The 17,866-nt window shown below is 41.3% G+C and overlaps 2 protein-coding genes across 2 annotated transcripts; one reads left to right on the forward strand and one right to left on the reverse strand.

The window, feature by feature from the left end:
• Positions 1-1,130: 1,130 nt before the first annotated feature.
• LOC133028305 (cadherin-related family member 1) lies at positions 1,131-12,167 on the forward strand. Its single transcript, XM_061095500.1, has 18 exons — positions 1,131-1,191; positions 1,437-1,439; positions 1,586-1,681; positions 2,209-2,354; positions 2,434-2,484; positions 2,678-2,767; positions 2,878-2,964; positions 4,163-4,279; positions 5,171-5,314; positions 5,403-5,481; positions 5,601-5,701; positions 5,786-5,989; positions 6,417-6,569; positions 7,248-7,412; positions 8,023-8,090; positions 9,267-9,495; positions 9,584-9,838; positions 11,640-12,167. The coding sequence occupies exons 1-18, from the start codon at positions 1,131-1,133 to the stop codon at positions 12,165-12,167; spliced, it is 2,577 nt and encodes an 858-aa protein (XP_060951483.1).
• A 2,379-nt stretch (positions 12,168-14,546) lies between these two features.
• Positions 14,547-16,612, reverse strand: LOC133028382 (leucine-rich repeat, immunoglobulin-like domain and transmembrane domain-containing protein 2). Its single transcript, XM_061095577.1, has 3 exons — positions 16,503-16,612; positions 15,539-16,320; positions 14,547-15,337 (listed from the first exon to the last, which is right to left on the reverse strand). Exons 1-3 carry the CDS (start codon positions 16,610-16,612, stop codon positions 14,547-14,549), a joined length of 1,683 nt encoding a protein of 560 aa, XP_060951560.1.
• Positions 16,613-17,866: the final 1,254 nt, after the last annotated feature.

Consider the following 17,866-nt stretch of genomic DNA (forward strand, 5'->3'; position numbering starts at 1 on the left):
TATACCTGTGAATACAGGAAGGCACGACTCTGCACCTCGAAGTGAGTAAGTCAATTCCTTGTGATTGCATCTGATTAAAAAAACACAAGTTCAAATGTCCCTCAAGGCCAAAGTGTGAACTGAGTTCAAAAATAAAAAGTATGACGTCTTCGACCTTCATCAGTTGCCAGGGAAGAAAAACGAATAGTCACTCAGAGAGTTTTTCTTTTACGGACAATCAGATTAGCCGTTTTTTGGTCGTACTCTCGATATTGAACACAGCTTTTTGGTCTTGACTTATTGAATCAACAAAGGATTCATATATGAGCAGAATGTCTTAGTCGTTATAACATCCTACGTTTAAATGAACTCAAACTCTAATCATGACTTCCTGTCAGGTGAAACACCATTTTGGGTCGTGTTGTGCCTTGAGACAAAGTGATTGACAGGTGACTGGGTTTTCCCGGGGGGGAAAGTGGCCTGCGGAGGCCAAAGAAAGCCTCTTGGCTTTATATTAGGTCTATCAAAGATCCACAAGTGGAGCTCAGGCTTGTGTTGGTCAGTGAGCTGCCAAAGAAAGCAGCCATGGGAAGCTTAGGCCACTGGGACTTGCTGTGTGACTAATGAGTTTGGTGAAGTTGAAAACACCAACACGAGGAGCCAAATGTGTCAAGTGTCTCCACAGAGAAACACAAACCACCGAACTACAGAGGATGTTGATTTAAACCTTTTTGTAAACCTAAATGCACTTATTCAGCATCATTGATTTCCAACACCTCATTGAAATTCTAAAGAGGTGTTGAATGTCACAAAGCCTCTGATTTAACAGTAATCATATGGCAGTGCATCATGTGCACATCGTCATGTGTGCAGAGGTGCGAAGATCACACCTACACTGTGTGAAACCCTGAAACTCTCTTCCCTCCTTGTGCAGTTTTCTTCTTTAGAGGAAATCAGAGTGAGAGCACTGTGCTGGAAGACGCCTGCAGAGGGAAGGGATGCGTCACTGGATTAGTGCCTGAGAATCTGGCCCAGCCTCTTCCATCCTGAGCCACCGAGACGCACCAGAAGGGCACCGGCACTCGCAGCTCGCTGTACCCCCTCCACCAAGCCTTCCACATGAGCCAGCCAAGCCTTAGCTTCCCACCAGGATGAAGAAAGAGAAGAAAACGCATGCTTTACTGTTCCTCCTGCTGCTTCACTTCACCTTGGGTAGGTTCTGTGTTGCGTCTTTGCCTGTGGTTAAGACTTCTTGCCTCGCTCTTATCTGGTTAATCCTCTAACGCGCAGAGGGAATGATCATCTCTGTGCTGACTGTTCTCGCTGCTCCTACTCCATATTAAGACGTGTGGTTGTTTGTGTTTTAGATAGCAGAGATTTAAATCCAAATATATTTGTAATTTGTGTCCGTCCTTTTCCTCCTTGCTCTCCCTGCTTTCGGTTCCCGCCCTTTTTAGCAAGTGAGTGCAACATCTATCTATTAATTACGTAAACAATTCCCCTAGAAATAGAACCAAATACGTGGAAAACTATGAGGTTGTTAAAAATGTCATGTCATTACGTCTTTTCCACTCAAATAACATGTTTGGGGTTTTTTGCTTTAAAGGGCAATCAGACTATGCTCCATACTTTTATGACAATGGACCCAGTAGCAAAAGTGGGAACATGGCCTTGTTCAGCATCTCCGAGGACACACCAGTGGGTAAGTCTCACATGATGAGGTGTCCTGGTCACTTCAACACTCACAGGTCCACGTGAGGGACGAAATTCTTACGCAATGAAATGATCACACACGTTATGAGACAGAGGCTAATCACTGTAATACCTTTTGGATCGTGACGTACGCCAAGACTAACGGGAAGAAAACAATACGGGTGGTGACTCATCTGACCTGATCGTCAAACAAACCACTTACACTGAAAACGTAACGCTGAGAGCTAAAACAAGGACAAAGCAGAATCGGATACGTCGTTAAAATCACTTAATAAAACATGTTTTTATTAAAAGCCTTCTATTAATTATTTTCCTATTTTTATTGTTATTGTTTTAAATCTGTTTTTTAATTTTATTCTTCTACTTACCTTGGTTCTGAAGCGTTTCAATCCTGTAAAGCACTTTGTAAATAAAGTGTTTTATTACCATTATTATTTGCACATTTGCTGCATTATTTTAAATAGAGAAAGAAATGTCCTGTTCCAGTTTTGTCATTTGTCTTTTGTTTCCACGCAGGCACACAGGTTTACATCCTGAACGGCACAGATCCAGAGGGGGACCCGGTGCGATATGATCTGACTTTTGAACAAGGCTCCAAGATATATTTTAGGGTGGAAGCCAAATCTGGAAACGTGACTCTGGTTCAGGAGCTGGACAGAGAGGTGAGTCTGTCAACGAGACTTCAAAAAATAACAATGACTCCGCTGCGGCTCGGCGTGACTTTTACTTTTGTCTCTGTAGAAACAAGCTGAGATCTCGATGCTTGTGAGCATCACGGACGGTCGAAATAAAGTAAGCTCTGTGACAAGTGCTGTGACATAATAATACAAACATCAGGAAATGTATTATATTCACAGTCTAAACTGGAATGTGTTTAAATATGTAGATTATCTGTCTGATCACATTTAGTTAATCATTTAAAAAAAGGATGCAGCTCTTGTATCAGTACAGTTATTTTCATTCTTGTTTGTGTTCTTGTTTTCAGGTTATTGAGACAGTGAGAGTTTTTGTCACTGACATAAATGATGAACCACCTGAATTTCAAAACCTTCCTTTCCTCATCAATATCCCAGAGGTACAAGGCAGCAAACACATACACATGCAGAGAATCCTTTCTACATGTCCAGCTGCGACATGAAAGACCACGACCACTTTATGGTTTTAAATCTCTTGTCTATTTGCCAGGACACTGCTCCAGGAAGTAGCATCTACAGGGTTGCGGCAGTGGATAAGGACATGGGCTCGGGAGGCAGCGTCTCTTATTATTTACAGGTAGCTTTGCATTACTATACAACTTTACCTTTTCATTATCATGCAGATGAATTCTTAGTGAACCACATGATACCAAAGCACATCTTTTCAAACGATTCTTTACATAAATAATGATAAAGGAGTAAAGGTTCAGTGCAAACCTCAACTACCATCCCTGGTTGGAAGCTTCATGTTGAATTTCATGCATTAAATCTTGCTTGATCCTTCTTAAAGGTCCAGTGTGTAGAATTTAGTGCCATCTAGTGGTGAAGTTGCATGTTGAGGCTGATACCCCTCGGCTCACCCTCCCCTTCCAAACATGAAACAGAACCTGTGGTAGCCTTCAGTTGTCATAAAAACTCAAAAGGTGTTTAGTTTGTCCAGTCTGGGCTACTGTAAAAAACATGGTGGCCTCCGTAGAGAAGACCCGCTCCTGATGTAAATATATAATATTTAAATATAAAGATCCCATTCTAGTGTAAAGAAATCAACAATTCGTACAATTTAGATGAAACACACTCGATAAAACATCAATAGGATTTTTTTATATTTAATTTCTGCCACTAGATCCCATACCTCTAAAACTTACACTCTGAACCTTTAACCCCTGCACCCTGGAGTTCAGCCTGAAGTCTGCCAAACAAGTTTATCCCCTCGGTCCACAAAGCTCATCTTAGCTGTGGAAAAGCTTATTTTTTCACGCTTTCTCTTTATTGTTTGATCCCGTTTCCACTTCAAAATCTGGTAAAAAATATTTTCTGTTTCTATCCCAAACGCACCGTTATTATCCTCCTTGTGATACAGCTAACTGGCTCGGTGTGGGCCGAGCATTTGTGTTCGGGAGCGGAGGTCAAGCTGGCATCATGAGAGCTGCCGTGTGGAGAGAGGAAAAGGGCATTTGATGGGACAGTGTGCGGCGGGTGGAAGATTAATCTCATCCCAGCGAGCAGTGTGGAAATGGTGTTACCTTGGCGGATTAAATTTCAATTACATTTGAGCAAGGCATGGGAAGTTTAATAGAGGCTTAGGTGTTGTTGACAGCTCCCATGTTGTTCCTGCTCACGTGTTAAATGTGTAGAGAGCGTATCCTGCTGGGGGTGCATCCAAAATAATGTCAAGGTCAAGCAGAGGCTTTGCTGAAGCGATGCAAAAAATCAAAGGCCGTGTGTGTTGTTGTCGTAAACACAGCTGACTCTTTGGCGTGTTCTGCATTTTCCAGACCACCCAGTTTTCCAAGTTCACCATCGACGGCAACAGCGGGATCCTCCGAGTCAAACCAGGGGAGACTCTGGACTACGAGACCACACCCACACATTTCGTGACAGTGGTGGCAAAGGTGAGAAGTCACTGGCAAGTTTTGGGTTTGGGTCTGAAACACACATTTATCAACCGGCGAGCAGTGTGGCTAACATTACGAGAGTTTAGGAATTAACCACAGCAGGAGCATTTAATTCACTTGTTGACTTCTGCAAATGACACAAGGCACCATTGACTCTGCTGATGGCCAAAGTTCACGGAAGGTTCAGTCACGATAAGCTTCCAGAACACGTTTGCTGAGCTTCCTCAGTCACTACAGGTGAAGTAAAGCTGAAGTGCTGACAGTGTTTAGTCAACGGGATTAAACTCAAGTGCACCTCAGTTCTTTCTGTGGAGTACTACACTTTAGATACTGTCACTTCAATGACTCTTCGTAAATCAGATACTAACATGTTGAAGCTATGATAAAATTTACATATTCCATTTGGGTTCAATGTGCCATCAGTTCAGTTTGTCTTACTAAAGACATGTTAAAGGTTAAACTGGTTAAAAAAACACAGCCATGCAACTACTGCAAGTATTTTATATGACTTTTTTTCTTTGTGTGATACTGCTGAGATACTAAACAGAAACAAACCTGATCAAACCATTTCATAGACTAAATGTAAAGAATGTATGTCGTTCATCTTCATATGCAGTCTATGATTTCAACCAAGAAGTTTGGTTACTCTTAACAATTGGAAAACTAATCTGAGCAGTTCTTTATCGAAACATTTCGATGTTTAAAAAGAAAAACAAAGGCCATGAGTTACATTAGATCTGATTTATTTGGGATTAAAATCTAACTTGTAGCGCAAAGATCTCACATTTCCAGACGTGAAATGAAGTATCTATAGATTAAAGTATAGATTTAGATTTATTTCTATGAACATTATAAAATTGTTGAACTTTCTTAACTTTTTTTCCTCAGGATGGCGGAGGAAAGTACAAGGGGAAGCATCAGGTGTTGACCTCCACAGCCACCATCACAGTTAACGTAATCGATGCCCAGGACATGCCTCCATCCTTTGTAGGGACCCCTTACTTTGGCTACGTGTACGAAGTCTCAGTTCCTGTAAGTCCTCCTTTGAATCTCCGTAAAGCCGTGGTGGAGATCAGGATGTTTGACTTTCTCAACATTAACTCCTATTACTTTCCTACAGGGATCTGAAATATTCACGGTATACGCCAAAGATGGAGATCAAGGAAATCCTAACCCGATCCATTATTCCATAATGAATGGTGAGAACAACACATGACCAACTCCACTTTGAGCTGTGTTTTGTATTTTCTTTTATCTCTTTTTAACTTCAACATCAGTCTCCAGACACATTCACAGCCTCTCTGTCATCACCTTCCAGGTAGTGATGGTGTCTTTGACATAAATAGCACCAGCGGATGCATCACCCTGACAACTTATCCGTCTCTTCTGAAGAACGAATTATATGAAATTAAAGTCAAGGTGAGTGTTATTCCTTTATGTTAATCGACACTTATATGCACCATGAAATGTGTGTATACGTATAATGTGTTATTTGAACGGCAGGCGTCTGAGATTGGACCAGAGGATCGGCTGTTTGACTACGACATCACCCTAGTGACAGTCCGCGTGGTGGATCTCAATAACCACCCGCCGACCTTCTATGGAGAGAATGGACCACAGAGCAGGTTTGAGGTCACCATGTATGAGCATCCGCCTGCAGGGGAGATCCTCCGGGGCTTTAAGATCACCGTCAATGACTCCGATCAGGTGCGTTTATTCCCAAATTTCACACAATGATCTTTTGATTTCCTCCTTAGAGTAAAGTGTGTGTGTGTGTGTGTGTGTGGACAGAGGCTGGAGCTTGTAGGATTGTATTAAAAATGTTGTGTTGAGTTGGTTCCCCTGAGGACAGATGCACTAATACCTCCAGGTAAAACATTGCATAAATAACCGCCAACCAGTCTCAGAGATACAAGCAGTTATGCAACACCATTTAGAAATGTCCATAAAATCTGCCAAAACATTATCTGCCCGATTTATTTTATCTTCCTTTTTGTTTAAAATCCATCCAGTTTTAACTGAGGTCACCTTGAGTCTGACGAACCCTCAGGTTTATTGATTTTTCTTGGCAGCTTCGCTCTTTATTAATGCAAGTGGTTCACAGCTCCTATTTTTATTTTCTTTTTCTCTTCAGGGAGCAAACGCTAAATTTAAGCTGAGGCTCGTGGGGCCGGGTCGAGTGCTGCGGGTGGTTCCCCAGACAGTTCTCAATGAGGCGCAGGTGACCATCATTGTGGAAGACTCAACTGGCATCGACTACGAAAAAGGATCAACCCTTTCTTTTAAGGTTCGAACTATGATTGGTGACAGGTTTTTAACCTCAGGCTGCAACTGATGATTATGTTCACCTTTTCCTACCATCTTCTCCTGGTTTCTGTTTATATGCTTCACTTACAAACAAGAACTTTTCTTCTTGTTACACCCATAGTTTATCAATGTTATGTCAACATTTAACTTTGGTTTTTGATTAATAAACCCAAAAAGGTAAATTTCCATTAATTATTCTCTGGGAAAACTGTGAAACATTGCTTATTTTGCAATGTTAAATTTGACCCTTGATCTGGATAATTTATTGGTTCTTTCCTGACCTATAATGCATCCTTTCACCAAATTCCCTGGAAATCCATTTAGAGATTTTTGTAGGATATTGCTCACATACAAACAAATGGACAGGGGTGAAAATGTAATGACATAAATGGTATTACCATAACTCTTGGTTAAGTAGTGTTACTCGCATGTTTATTTCTCATGCAATAACCACTCTCTGGCCATCTATTACAGTTAAATCTATTTTACTGCAAGTAAATATAAAAAATTGATATTGATATATGACAGTTACTTTAAAATGATGGGTAAAGCCTCTCAGAGCCACTTCTGTTTTTCTTGCCAATCAATAAACTCATAAAATGACTGACGGAACATTTCCTCACTGGTTTAACCACACTTTGCATGTGTGTGTCTGCAGCTGCTGGCGGTGGAGATCGACACCCCCGAGCGCTTCAGTGCAACGGCCGACATCGTCATCAACCTGCTGGACACGAACGACAACGTGCCCAAATTCACCTCTGAGTATTACATCGTCCGGGTCCCCGAGAACTCCCCTGGAGACTCCAGCGTCGTGTCTGTTACAGTACGCACATCGTGATTAAACTCTGCTCTAACCTGACCAAAGAGATTATACAATCCATCAGTCCTCCAGTAAACACGTATTACTCAGTGGAGTTCATTAGGTGAGAGCAGGTTGTGGCCAGGCCCAAACAAAGCTCAGCACTCCCTCCATCAGCCTTTGTTATTCTATGTTGTCGTTCCTCCTTTTGAAATTCACCTCCTGTTGGCCTCACATCTGCTTTCACTTACACCTCAGCTATTAATAATGGAAATATTCACACGTTTTTCTAGTGCTTTCTGTGGCACTGTGTATTATCCCGCGGCAAATAGATCTGAGCTGCACAGTGTGTGGGTAAAAGGCTTAATTTTGCCCCAAGGTTAATCACACTGACCTACACCTCCATCCCTAATCACAACAGGAACAGATTTAAACTCCGCCCCACCCACCCTGCATGAGCTTAAGACCCCGGCTCATCGTCAGATCCAGTAAAAACATCTAATCTGAGTCACCTTGTGGGAGGGTTTTTTTGCCCCTGAATGTAACTGTATTGAATGCACTTGATCAGATAGTAAATATTCTTGTTTACCAAGTGTCCTGCTGCTGATCTCTGTCCGGTTTCTTTTTCCTTCAGGCAAACGATCCAGATTCAGGACCATGGGGTGAAGTCAAATACACAATTTATGGATCGGGATCAGATTTGTAAGTTTAAAAACTTTCACTCCTACTTCTTTTAAGTCTGCTCTGATCTGACACTTCACCCTCGCATCTGCACAAAGCACCTTTAACAGAGTAACGTGTTTATTTATATTATAAGTCACGAGGTTCAGGGTGTTGTTGCTGTTGGCAAACTTCGCCAACAGCACACATGTCCTGATTCATCTCTGTCTCTTTGATGGAGGAGGTGAGCAGGAAACCAGTCTGATTGGCCCCTCCGCTGCACAAACAGCTCGCTCTAAAATGGCCGCAAGATGCTGGCTAATCTCCTAATTGGATTGGAGGGTTAAAAATAGACAGCCCAGCCCGTCTCACATAAGGAGAGCCAATTAACATGCAGTGTGACAGCTGGAGCCACAGAGACGGCAGCTCTTGAAAAGCAAGGCAGCGTGCGGCGAAGGGAAAGTGAGAATTTATGCTCGTTTGCAGGCAGCAACCCGAGTTAATTGTGCGAAAGTTATCAGAAGCAAGGCAACTTGTGAAATTTCACAGTGCAGAGTGAGATGAAAAGACGACTGAATAACAGCAGTAAAACCAAGTGTGCACAAGAAAGTACTCTGAGAGATGCAGGAAATGCAGCAGAATCCTTTCAATCTGTAACTTTTGGTTTAGTATTATATGTTATTTTAAGTAAATCTGAAGTTAAAAGGTTTTGTTTATAAAATGACAGCCTTGGGGAACATTGGTGCAGTCTATCGCATGGCAGGTGTTCATCATCAAGCATTATCTTCTGCCACCTGAGGTTACAAATAGTTCAAAATTGCTTGTTTTGTGTGTTTATGTATTTTTATGAGAAGATAGAACAACATACACAATCTGAACTTTGTGTAAAATGTTTCTGAAATTGATGCCTTAGATTTCAATTTATTAATTTATCAGATCAAGAAAAGTAGAGCAAAGACAAAAACAGAAAGAAGAAATTGGAAAGATGAAATAGTCACAGGAATTATCATCCTAATATGCTCCTTCACCTGCGTAACAGGACAGTCTGCGTTTCAGAGTGAACTGTTAAGAACCTTAGTCATCTGCAGATTCACAGACAGGATGTGAAAATCAGCTGTGCTGTGAATTATGATTTTCCCTTCTTGGAAACTCGTTGAGTGGGATGTGTTAACCACAGATGGCTGCGGTCGTGACTCATGACACCTTCTGAACCTGCAGGTTTTACATCCACCGACTGTCAGGCCTCATCTCCACGCAGCCCTGGACCAGCCTGGACGCAGAGGTCAGGTCCAAGTACAACTTCTACGTCAAGGCCGAGGATTCGGAGGGAGAGTACAGTTTGGCCGAGGTCTTTGTCACCGTGCTCGACATGAACGACCACACTCCGTCATTTGATCACAAACTCCTGGAGAAGACCATGATCATCGGTACACCGGTCAGAGTGGAGGTAGATGATGCTTCTCCAATTGTGGTGTTAGTGCAGAACAAATAAATGATACAATATGGAGGCGTTCTAACTCTGCTACTTCTTTCAGGCAGTGGATGAAGATGCAGAGTCTCCGAACAACGTGATCGAGTACTCCATCATGAAAGCCGATCCTGACAACGCTTTTGACATCGACGCCGACACCGGGGAAATCCAGCTGAAGTCGTACATCAAGTCCATGGAGATTGTGCAGAACATCACCAAGCAGAAAGACTGCAAGTGGTCTCTGGTGGTCCAGGCCAGGGACCGGGGTTCTCCGTCCTTCAGCACGACAGCCGTGGTCAATATCGACATCACAGAGGCGGTAAGACCTGTTTCGACTCGCAGCACGCTCGCAGCGCTTTCTACTCCAAGCCCGAGCTGTAGATTCAAGCTGCTCGACATATGATAATAGGCATTATTGCTGTGCAGCTGCTCACTCAACATCACTTCATAACATTTCATTAACGTTCTTTAAAGGATAATGGTTTTTTTATGCTTTTATTATTATCAACAAGTCCCAAAACCAGAAATAGATGTATCCTCAGAACTTTTTGTTTCTTATTAACGTTATAAATTAGTTATAATGTTTTTAACAATATATTTTTGAATATATTACTTGGTATTCCATCAATTCATTTTCAAAGGGTTCCTAACTTTACAATAGTCATTTTTAATCAAGCAATTAATATAAACAAGTGTTTTTTATTTCATAGATTCTGTTATAAATGTTGTTGATCAATGTATTTTAAACGAGGTCAAAGGGGACTTGGGTCACTTTTTCACAGCTTATCATTTAATACATTGCTCTTATGAATAATTATATAAAGCATTAGTTCCAACTTAAAAAGTATTTTTTTTAACAACCTTTTCAGACAGTAACACCTGTTTCCCTTTATTATTAATGGTCAGGACAGAATTCATTGAGTCATAATGAATTGTTTGGTCTTCTTTTAGTTTTGAATAGTTTTGGAGGGTGACAGATGAATAAAATACAGGTTGTGGGTGTAGATAAAACAATATTTGTTAGTGGAATAAATAAATTCTGGTTTTGGTCTCTTAAATATGAATGAACAGAAGCATTATCCTTTAAAGTTTTGTATCCATGATTTTTTTTTTAACTACTTCATGTTCTCACAGTGTTTTCATGCCTTCATTCTTCATGATGAGATGACTTCTTGGTCTTGTGTCTCTGTCTCTGTGTATCGTGCTTTTCAGATCAAGGGCCGAGTTATTTCTTACTTCATGGGCCTCAGCAAGCGTCCGATGACTATTCTTGGAATTTGTTTAAGCGTTGTCACGTCCCTCATTTTACTAACAATCTGCATATCCACAATCCTCTACTGTAGCGCAGTGAAAAGGTCGAGAATCAACCCCGAGAGTAACTATATCAAAGTGATCCGCAGAGTCAAGTGAGAAATAACTGACTCACGTTCCACTATTCATTCATTACCTTTGAAAGATTTATTTTTTTACTGGTTTTGTCTGTTAAACAATACTGGAGCACATTGGAGGGAAAGATATGACAATATGATAGAAAATATTTTCTATTTTCCTTTTTGAAATTATTGTATTTTCTTCTCGTAATGCAATAAGGAATTTTATACGAAATCCCACCTTTGATCATTTGAAATACTTATATTAATTGTAATATTAGTTTATATGGCTACATGACAAAGATGAAGCCTCTGAACCTGAAACCTTGCCTCTAAACCTGGTTTAGATGAAGATCTAAACCTGGATTTGTTCATTTCTCACACAACCATTCACATCACTCATGTTTTGGTGTCTTGAACTGTCCTCGCTTTCGTTCAGCCCTCATCAGTCACACGCCAAAGACAAACCCTCACACACCGCACTGCCAGACGCATTCCCAACAACTCCCTGTAGTGTTGTGCTTTAGTTTCTTAGCTTTGCATCAGCAGTCCTGTACTGTAGGACAGAGGAAGACGGATGAGTGGGTGTGAGAGTGTTGCATCGTTGGTAGATGTGTTGTTTGGGACTCCTCTGTCAGTGCTTTTCACATTCATCCATCATGCTTCCATGCTTCGGGCAAATGCTGCGCTAACATTTGCAGTCAGTCCCCTGGACTCGATTTAAACCATTTCATTTGTGCTCTTTTACAGACTCCTCTCAAGGGGCCTATGGCGGCCTTTTTAATGAAAAGTAGGGACAGTCCTATGAGAGCTCTAGGCATGGTCACTGTTATCATTAGCGTGTTGGTAGGGGTGACGGTCTTGATCTCTACGGCTATGTACATGCGCAACTCAAAGTCCAACAGGATCGTGCCGGCGCGTCGCATCATTAAGAGGCGACCCAGGGACCAGCGGCCCTGGACCTTCCAGATGCCCGTCATCACATTCAACAACCCTGCAGAGAAGTTCCACGTCGACCCAGAGCGGGACAGCGGCAGCCCGCGAACAAAGCCTCCACCCCCCAGCGCTCCGTCTCTGCCCCCTCCACCTCCGTCTTACACACGGCTGAGTGAGAGGCCCCGGGCGGTCCAAACAATATCCGGTGCTCTGGCCTCTAAAGGCTTGAAGAAAGTTAAATCGAATCGTCGAAAAGAGGGAAACATGAGCTCCGCTTTAGTGTCGGAGCTTAAGATGAGGCTGGAGCAGAAGATGATTGAGAACAACCAGGGTTATTATTAACACACACGTCAGGTTTAAGGCTTCTTGGTCCTTTCTTTGACGACTCCCCTGCCCTGAGCTCATCTACTGACCAACAGCACTCACCTGAACCTCGTGTTATGATCTGGTAGAGTGGGCCTACCTTTAGACTGGGACGGTATAAGGCTGTAACAGGAAGGTTTGCAGATATTTATGTCTTAATATGAGATAATAAACAATGGGATCCTTTGCTTAGATAAGGAGCGGAGAGGGCTCAAGTCAGCGGTTGCTGCAGTCGGAGATAAATCACAACACTGACATCTTGAGGAGGATTACATCATCTTAGGAGTGAGAAGCACCACTGTAATTGACCCAGGGAGAGGATTTACTGAGTACACGCCAGTTACATAACTTCCTGAAAAGTGAAACGTTCGACACTTTTCAACACGACAGGGATTTCCCCCGATAAATCCTAGAAATACAAAATCTTCTTGCTTGACAGAGCATGCAGCTGAATGACACGGTCATGAAAAGCCTGTTTATATAAAGTGCTAAAGGACCTGTGTGTTTATGTTTTTACTGTGTCACATCAGCCGCTTGCAAGCTGAGAAGTTGCTCTTTTGTATGATTACAATGTGCCACTGTAGGTTTTCACAGTAACACAAGCTGCGTTGCTTTTATTGATTTGACTGTGTGATTGTAGGAAAAAATAGCTTTTATATAAATGTACATAGGTCCAAATTAAAAGGTACAGCACTGTATTATTTTCATCATTTTGAATGTACATACAGTATCTGACAAGATATGAACGTCACAAAAACATGAAGTACAAATTAAACAAATGTAAAAACTAGATATAGCTCAGATTTCTATGTATATAACTTGCTTGGACATTTTATTTATAGATATATATATATATAATTTAAATATAGAATCTATGTCAAATATTTAGGTGCCACACACACACATACTTTCCATTTTACTCTCCAATGCCTTCAATTGTAAGCAAATGCAGCTAAATCGCTGTAATAAATATTTATAAATATGAATATCTATCAGACTATATCTTAACTTATATCTGTCTTAGATAAGTTGATATAAACTATATATCTCACTATATATTACATTTGACTGTCCTACAAAGTAACATATTTGTACCGTCTTTGTACTGTCTTGATTTTGAATAAATATTTGAAAATAACGTTGTCTGTGCTCTACTTTGTCCAGAGGCTGCATTAGTAAAACCTTTCACACCTCTTGTCTGTTTATTTGTGTTAAGTTTTTAAGTTTATTTGAGTTTAATTTAAATAAAGATGTTAGTAAAGAAAAAAAGTATTTAACGCTACAAAGCTTTGCTTTATTTACTCAGTTGGGATTGTAAATGCAGGACTGTTATTTACCATGGAGTATTTTATTGGTTTTATTGGTACGTTTACTTGAACTTTAAATTAATATAGAAAAAAATACATTTGTACATATATTTTACATGATCATAGTTTACAATTGTTAATTTAGCTGTTAAAAATCATACATTCTATAATAAGCTATGTGAGCTAAAAATTAATGCAGTGTGGATATAATGAATACAACTAATGAGATGTTACACATCCTCTCTGATTGTCTGCACAACTGATGTACAAATGCTGTCATTAAATGGAAATATCATTTTCCCTCTGACTTGCATTCAGATAGAAAATCACTGTAATCTGCTTACGAGTGTACGAATAAATGCACGGGGAAAACACCGGTTACATAACAAATCCTCTGTGTGATTGTGCTGAATAAAACAAGTATGTCTCAGCATTCATCTTTGATTTCTCTTTAATCCACGTCAAACATCATTTCATTCCATAACAAGACAAGCAAATCTGGAGTCTGGGAAAAGAAAAACAATTTTAAAAAAAGCTTATTTTTTCCATAACATAAATCCACTGAAGCATAAACTCACACACAATAAGCTCTATTAGAATTTTATTTGGTGAAGTTAACTGTGAAAAGCACCCATTGTTATTTACATTTTTTTATTTAGAATAGCATGTCTCTGTATTCAGTATCAACACATTCAGAAACAAAAGTGACACAAATTAAATATGATCATATATCAATTTTAAAATACACTTTGTGTATAAGAACATTAACACAGATAGTAACAATCCTTAGAATAAGGAAGAAAGGCCTCTCCATTTTTAAATTGAAAATTTAAAAAGAAATTTAAATTATTATTTACAGTATGTCTTTTTACTCAATGTTGCCACCTGTCATGTTTACCCTTGCATTTAATTTCAGTGCTACACCAGGTTAGGGTAAGGTTTAGTGTTTTTCAGACAATCGGATGTAGCAATGAGCTTAAATGTAATAGTCAAACATGAGAGCCACAAACTGGGCTAATACTCAAGGTACAAATAATGTTGGACTTTGATTCTAGTACAGATGAGCTGCACTTCCTCCTTTGGGCCTTGCCTCAGCCTTCCCCCTCTCTTTCCCGGGCTTTTCCTCAGAATCCTTGCACAGGCCTTCCTCGCTGTTCGCCTGCAGGCTGTCGAAGGTGCCCTGCCTCTCCGCTCCCTGCAGGTTCCCTCCGTGCCTCCTGCGCCTCCTCCACAGATCCACGCCGCGCTCCAAGCAGTTGAACCTGGCCTCTGTGGTACAGGCGTACATGCCGGCCGGCACCGCCAGCACCATGGCGCACACGATGACTATGATGTGGATGAGCCTCTCTCTCTGCTCCAGCTCGCTGATGTCACTTCCCGTCATGAACACGATGCACTGGCCTTCCCGCGGTGGGTGGTTCTTCAGGGTCACGCACACCTCATACTTGGTGACGGGAAGCAGGTCGCTGACTGAGTAGCTGTTGATGCCGGGGCCGATGTAGATCGTCTCCTTTTTAGGTGAATCATATTTGCCAAAGTGGATGGTGAACCAGGTCTCAGAAGGGTTGTCTGTTGCCACGTACCACTCAAGGGTGATGCCGTACACCGTCTGCTTGGCGATGCGCATTTCAATGAAGGCGTTGTCACCGGACGACAACATGCGGACAGGCGGAGGGAGAGGAGCGGAGGAGTTGAAGGACGGGATGTCGACCATAATGCTCACAGAGGAGTTGCCGATGAAGTTGTTGGCCATGCAGGTGTAAAGGCCGCGGTCGGCCAGGTGTAGAGAGGGGATGACCAGCTGGGAGGCGACGGTCTCTGCGTCGATGTGATTCTCAGTTACTGCAAAGAGAAAACAGGACATCAGAGTCTACAGCTTTTAACTCAGAGGCTTGTTTACACAAAGACATGGTAAGGTTATTCTGAAAAGGGTATTGCTGCCAAATAGTTTTTTAAAGCAGATTTAGCCTGAAGGTTCAAGATATCCCTCACTAAGTGCTTCCACAGCAGGTTTACTGCATTTTAATGGATAAAAAATCTTACCAGAAAATCCTCTTTTAATCTTCAGACTGTACATCCACTGAATGGTCGGGCCTGGTCTGGCCTTGACTAAGCATGTAAGCGATGCATTTGCTCCGAGAGGTAAAGTGATGTTAGTCTCCGGGGCAGAGGCCACGGGCTTCATGCATGTTTTTAACTGGATCTCGTGGAAAAACTTGTCCGCTTTGGAGGCGGGGCCTGAGCACTTCAGATAAGAGTTCATCAGAATGATGGGAGTGCTGATGGTCCTGATGAATTCAACAAAGCCTTTGAGGCGGCAGTCGCACAGCCAGGGGTTGTCATGCAGCGCAATAACCACGTTGGAGACCAGCCCCTCTTTCTCCCACGCTCTCTCTGCTGCTTGGTAGAGAGGCCAGTTAATGAAGACATCTTTTGATATGACACTAAGCTGATTGACGGATAAATCTAAATAGGTCAGGACGGGTAAGTTCCTAAGAGCGTGTTCAGGTAGGACGTCCAGTCGATTGTGCTTCAGGTCCAAAATCTTGAGTTTCGGCGTATCCTGAAATGCCGTCCAGGGCACCGAAGTCAGCTTGTTCCCTTGTAGCCTCAGCTCCGTCAGGTTGGCAAGCCCCTCCAGGCTTTTAATGTTCATCAGGGTGATCTCATTGAAGTTGAGCCAGAGGAACTCCAAGGCATTAACTTGAGAGAAAGATCCTTGCGGTAACTCGGTCAGGTGGCAGTTTTCAATTCGGACCTTCCTTAAATCATGTGGGATGTCCTCTGGGATGTTACCCATGGAGGTTTCCATACATAGTAAAGACCTAGGATGGTAGGACGGGATATGTTAAGACAAGACATGCTAACACAGAGAGTATTATATTCGCCCAAATTTAAGGATAGTGTTTGTAGATGTTAGAAAAAATTGGTTAGCATGTAACATTTAACACCCATGTCTAAACCAAAACAACCTGTTAGAGTTTGTATAGTTTCAGCGGTAACTTACCTTCCCAAGTTATCATCTGTGCAGGAGCAGCCGGTTGGACAACTCAATGATCCAGGGGTGATGACATAAAATACCAGAGCGATGCGTAATGTGACATAAAATGCCTCCATATTCCCGGAGGAGCATGTGAAATAGGCCTGTGTGGGCAGGACAGGCTCATAGCCTGTGTGGGAGAAAGCCTATTACCTTAATCCTGCTTGACGTAACACTTAAGACACCAAATGACATTTGAGACACAGGAGAAGGTGTATTTATAGCGAGGTGTACACTTTGTCCATGAAAACAATAGTCTGATCTGTTTAGAAGCATTACAGACTCCACAAATGTTTTTGTTTTTCATTCCAAACTCAGTCGGTTATGTTTGATTCTGCTGTTCCACTTTCAGGAATGACCCCAAAATGCTCTGCTTTCGACCTAATTTATTTTATTTGTCCCCCGACCGAAGCGCAGCCGTGACATGACGAGGCTTCTCTGTGTTCAGTGAGCCGGAGCCCGTCAGGCTTAGCGGCACAGAGAGGGAGGGCGGCAGAGAGACAGATGTCTGGAGAGGACCGTAACCTGACCTCAATAATCTGAACACTGGTCGTCTCTCAGGTTGTTAAAGACCGAATCAGCATATAAAGCAAGTGTGAAGACAGACAGAATCCACAATGTGGTTTAAATCTTTATTTTCTTTATTGTCCAAGCTTTTATATGGATTAAGGGCAAAGAAAAATCCATTTTCATTAGTTGTTATGAAATATATACAACATCCCACTTATTTATTTTTATTTTATTTTTTTAATCATGTATCAAATTTTTTAAGGTTTTTTACTAATCTACAACAATACCTGTCATGTTACAGGATGAAACAATCTGTTCCTTGAAGATGATTTAGGTTTGTTATTGACAGATACATATACAGAGCTTAGTGCTAACATTAGCATGCTAACATGCTCACATTGTGCTAATGTGCTCAGGTAGAACCAAGTTCATTATCATAGTTAAGTGCATTTACATGATAAACTTAGCAATTCGGCACAAAAGTAACGTACATTTTATCGAGTTTGGGACTCGACAAAATTCACCCTTAAGAGGCAACTTGATTGTTTGAACCAAATTTTTAGGCCAATTATCCGCTAGTAGATCACTACAGCTGTAACGTTTCAGTGAGTGAATAATCTGAATAATTTGTATGTTTACGTTCATTAAATCCCATCTTTTTATGCACATGACATAAAGAAATAAAGAAAAGTTTCTGAAATGCGAGAAAAAAGCCTGTAAACATTCATCCATAAAAAAAAGTATTTATTTTTATACAGTAGATTCATACATACACATATTTCAGATCAAAAATAATTACACTTTATAAAATGAAGTGTGTG

This window comes from Limanda limanda, chromosome 21 (assembly GCF_963576545.1).
Source record: "Limanda limanda chromosome 21, fLimLim1.1, whole genome shotgun sequence".
Lineage (NCBI taxonomy): Eukaryota > Metazoa > Chordata > Actinopteri > Pleuronectiformes > Pleuronectidae > Limanda > Limanda limanda.

Coding starts and splice junctions, on each gene's coding strand:
- LOC133028305 (XM_061095500.1), top strand. CDS start 1,131: ATGAAGAAAGAGAAGAAAACGCATGCTTTACTGTTCCTCCTGCTGCTT. Junction 2,965..4,162: donor GCGTCTCTTATTATTTACAG/GTAGCTTTGCAT, acceptor TGCATTTTCCAG/ACCACCCAGTTTTCCAAGTT. Junction 5,315..5,402: donor TGTACGAAGTCTCAGTTCCT/GTAAGTCCTCCT, acceptor ACTTTCCTACAG/GGATCTGAAATATTCACGGT.
- LOC133028382 (XM_061095577.1), bottom strand. CDS start 16,612: ATGGAGGCATTTTATGTCACATTACGCATCGCTCTGGTATTTTATGTC. Junction 16,321..16,502: donor ACAGATGATAACTTGGGAAG/GTAAGTTACCGC, acceptor CTACCATCCTAG/GTCTTTACTATGTATGGAAA. Junction 15,338..15,538: donor GATTAAAAGAGGATTTTCTG/GTAAGATTTTTT, acceptor TTCTCTTTGCAG/TAACTGAGAATCACATCGAC.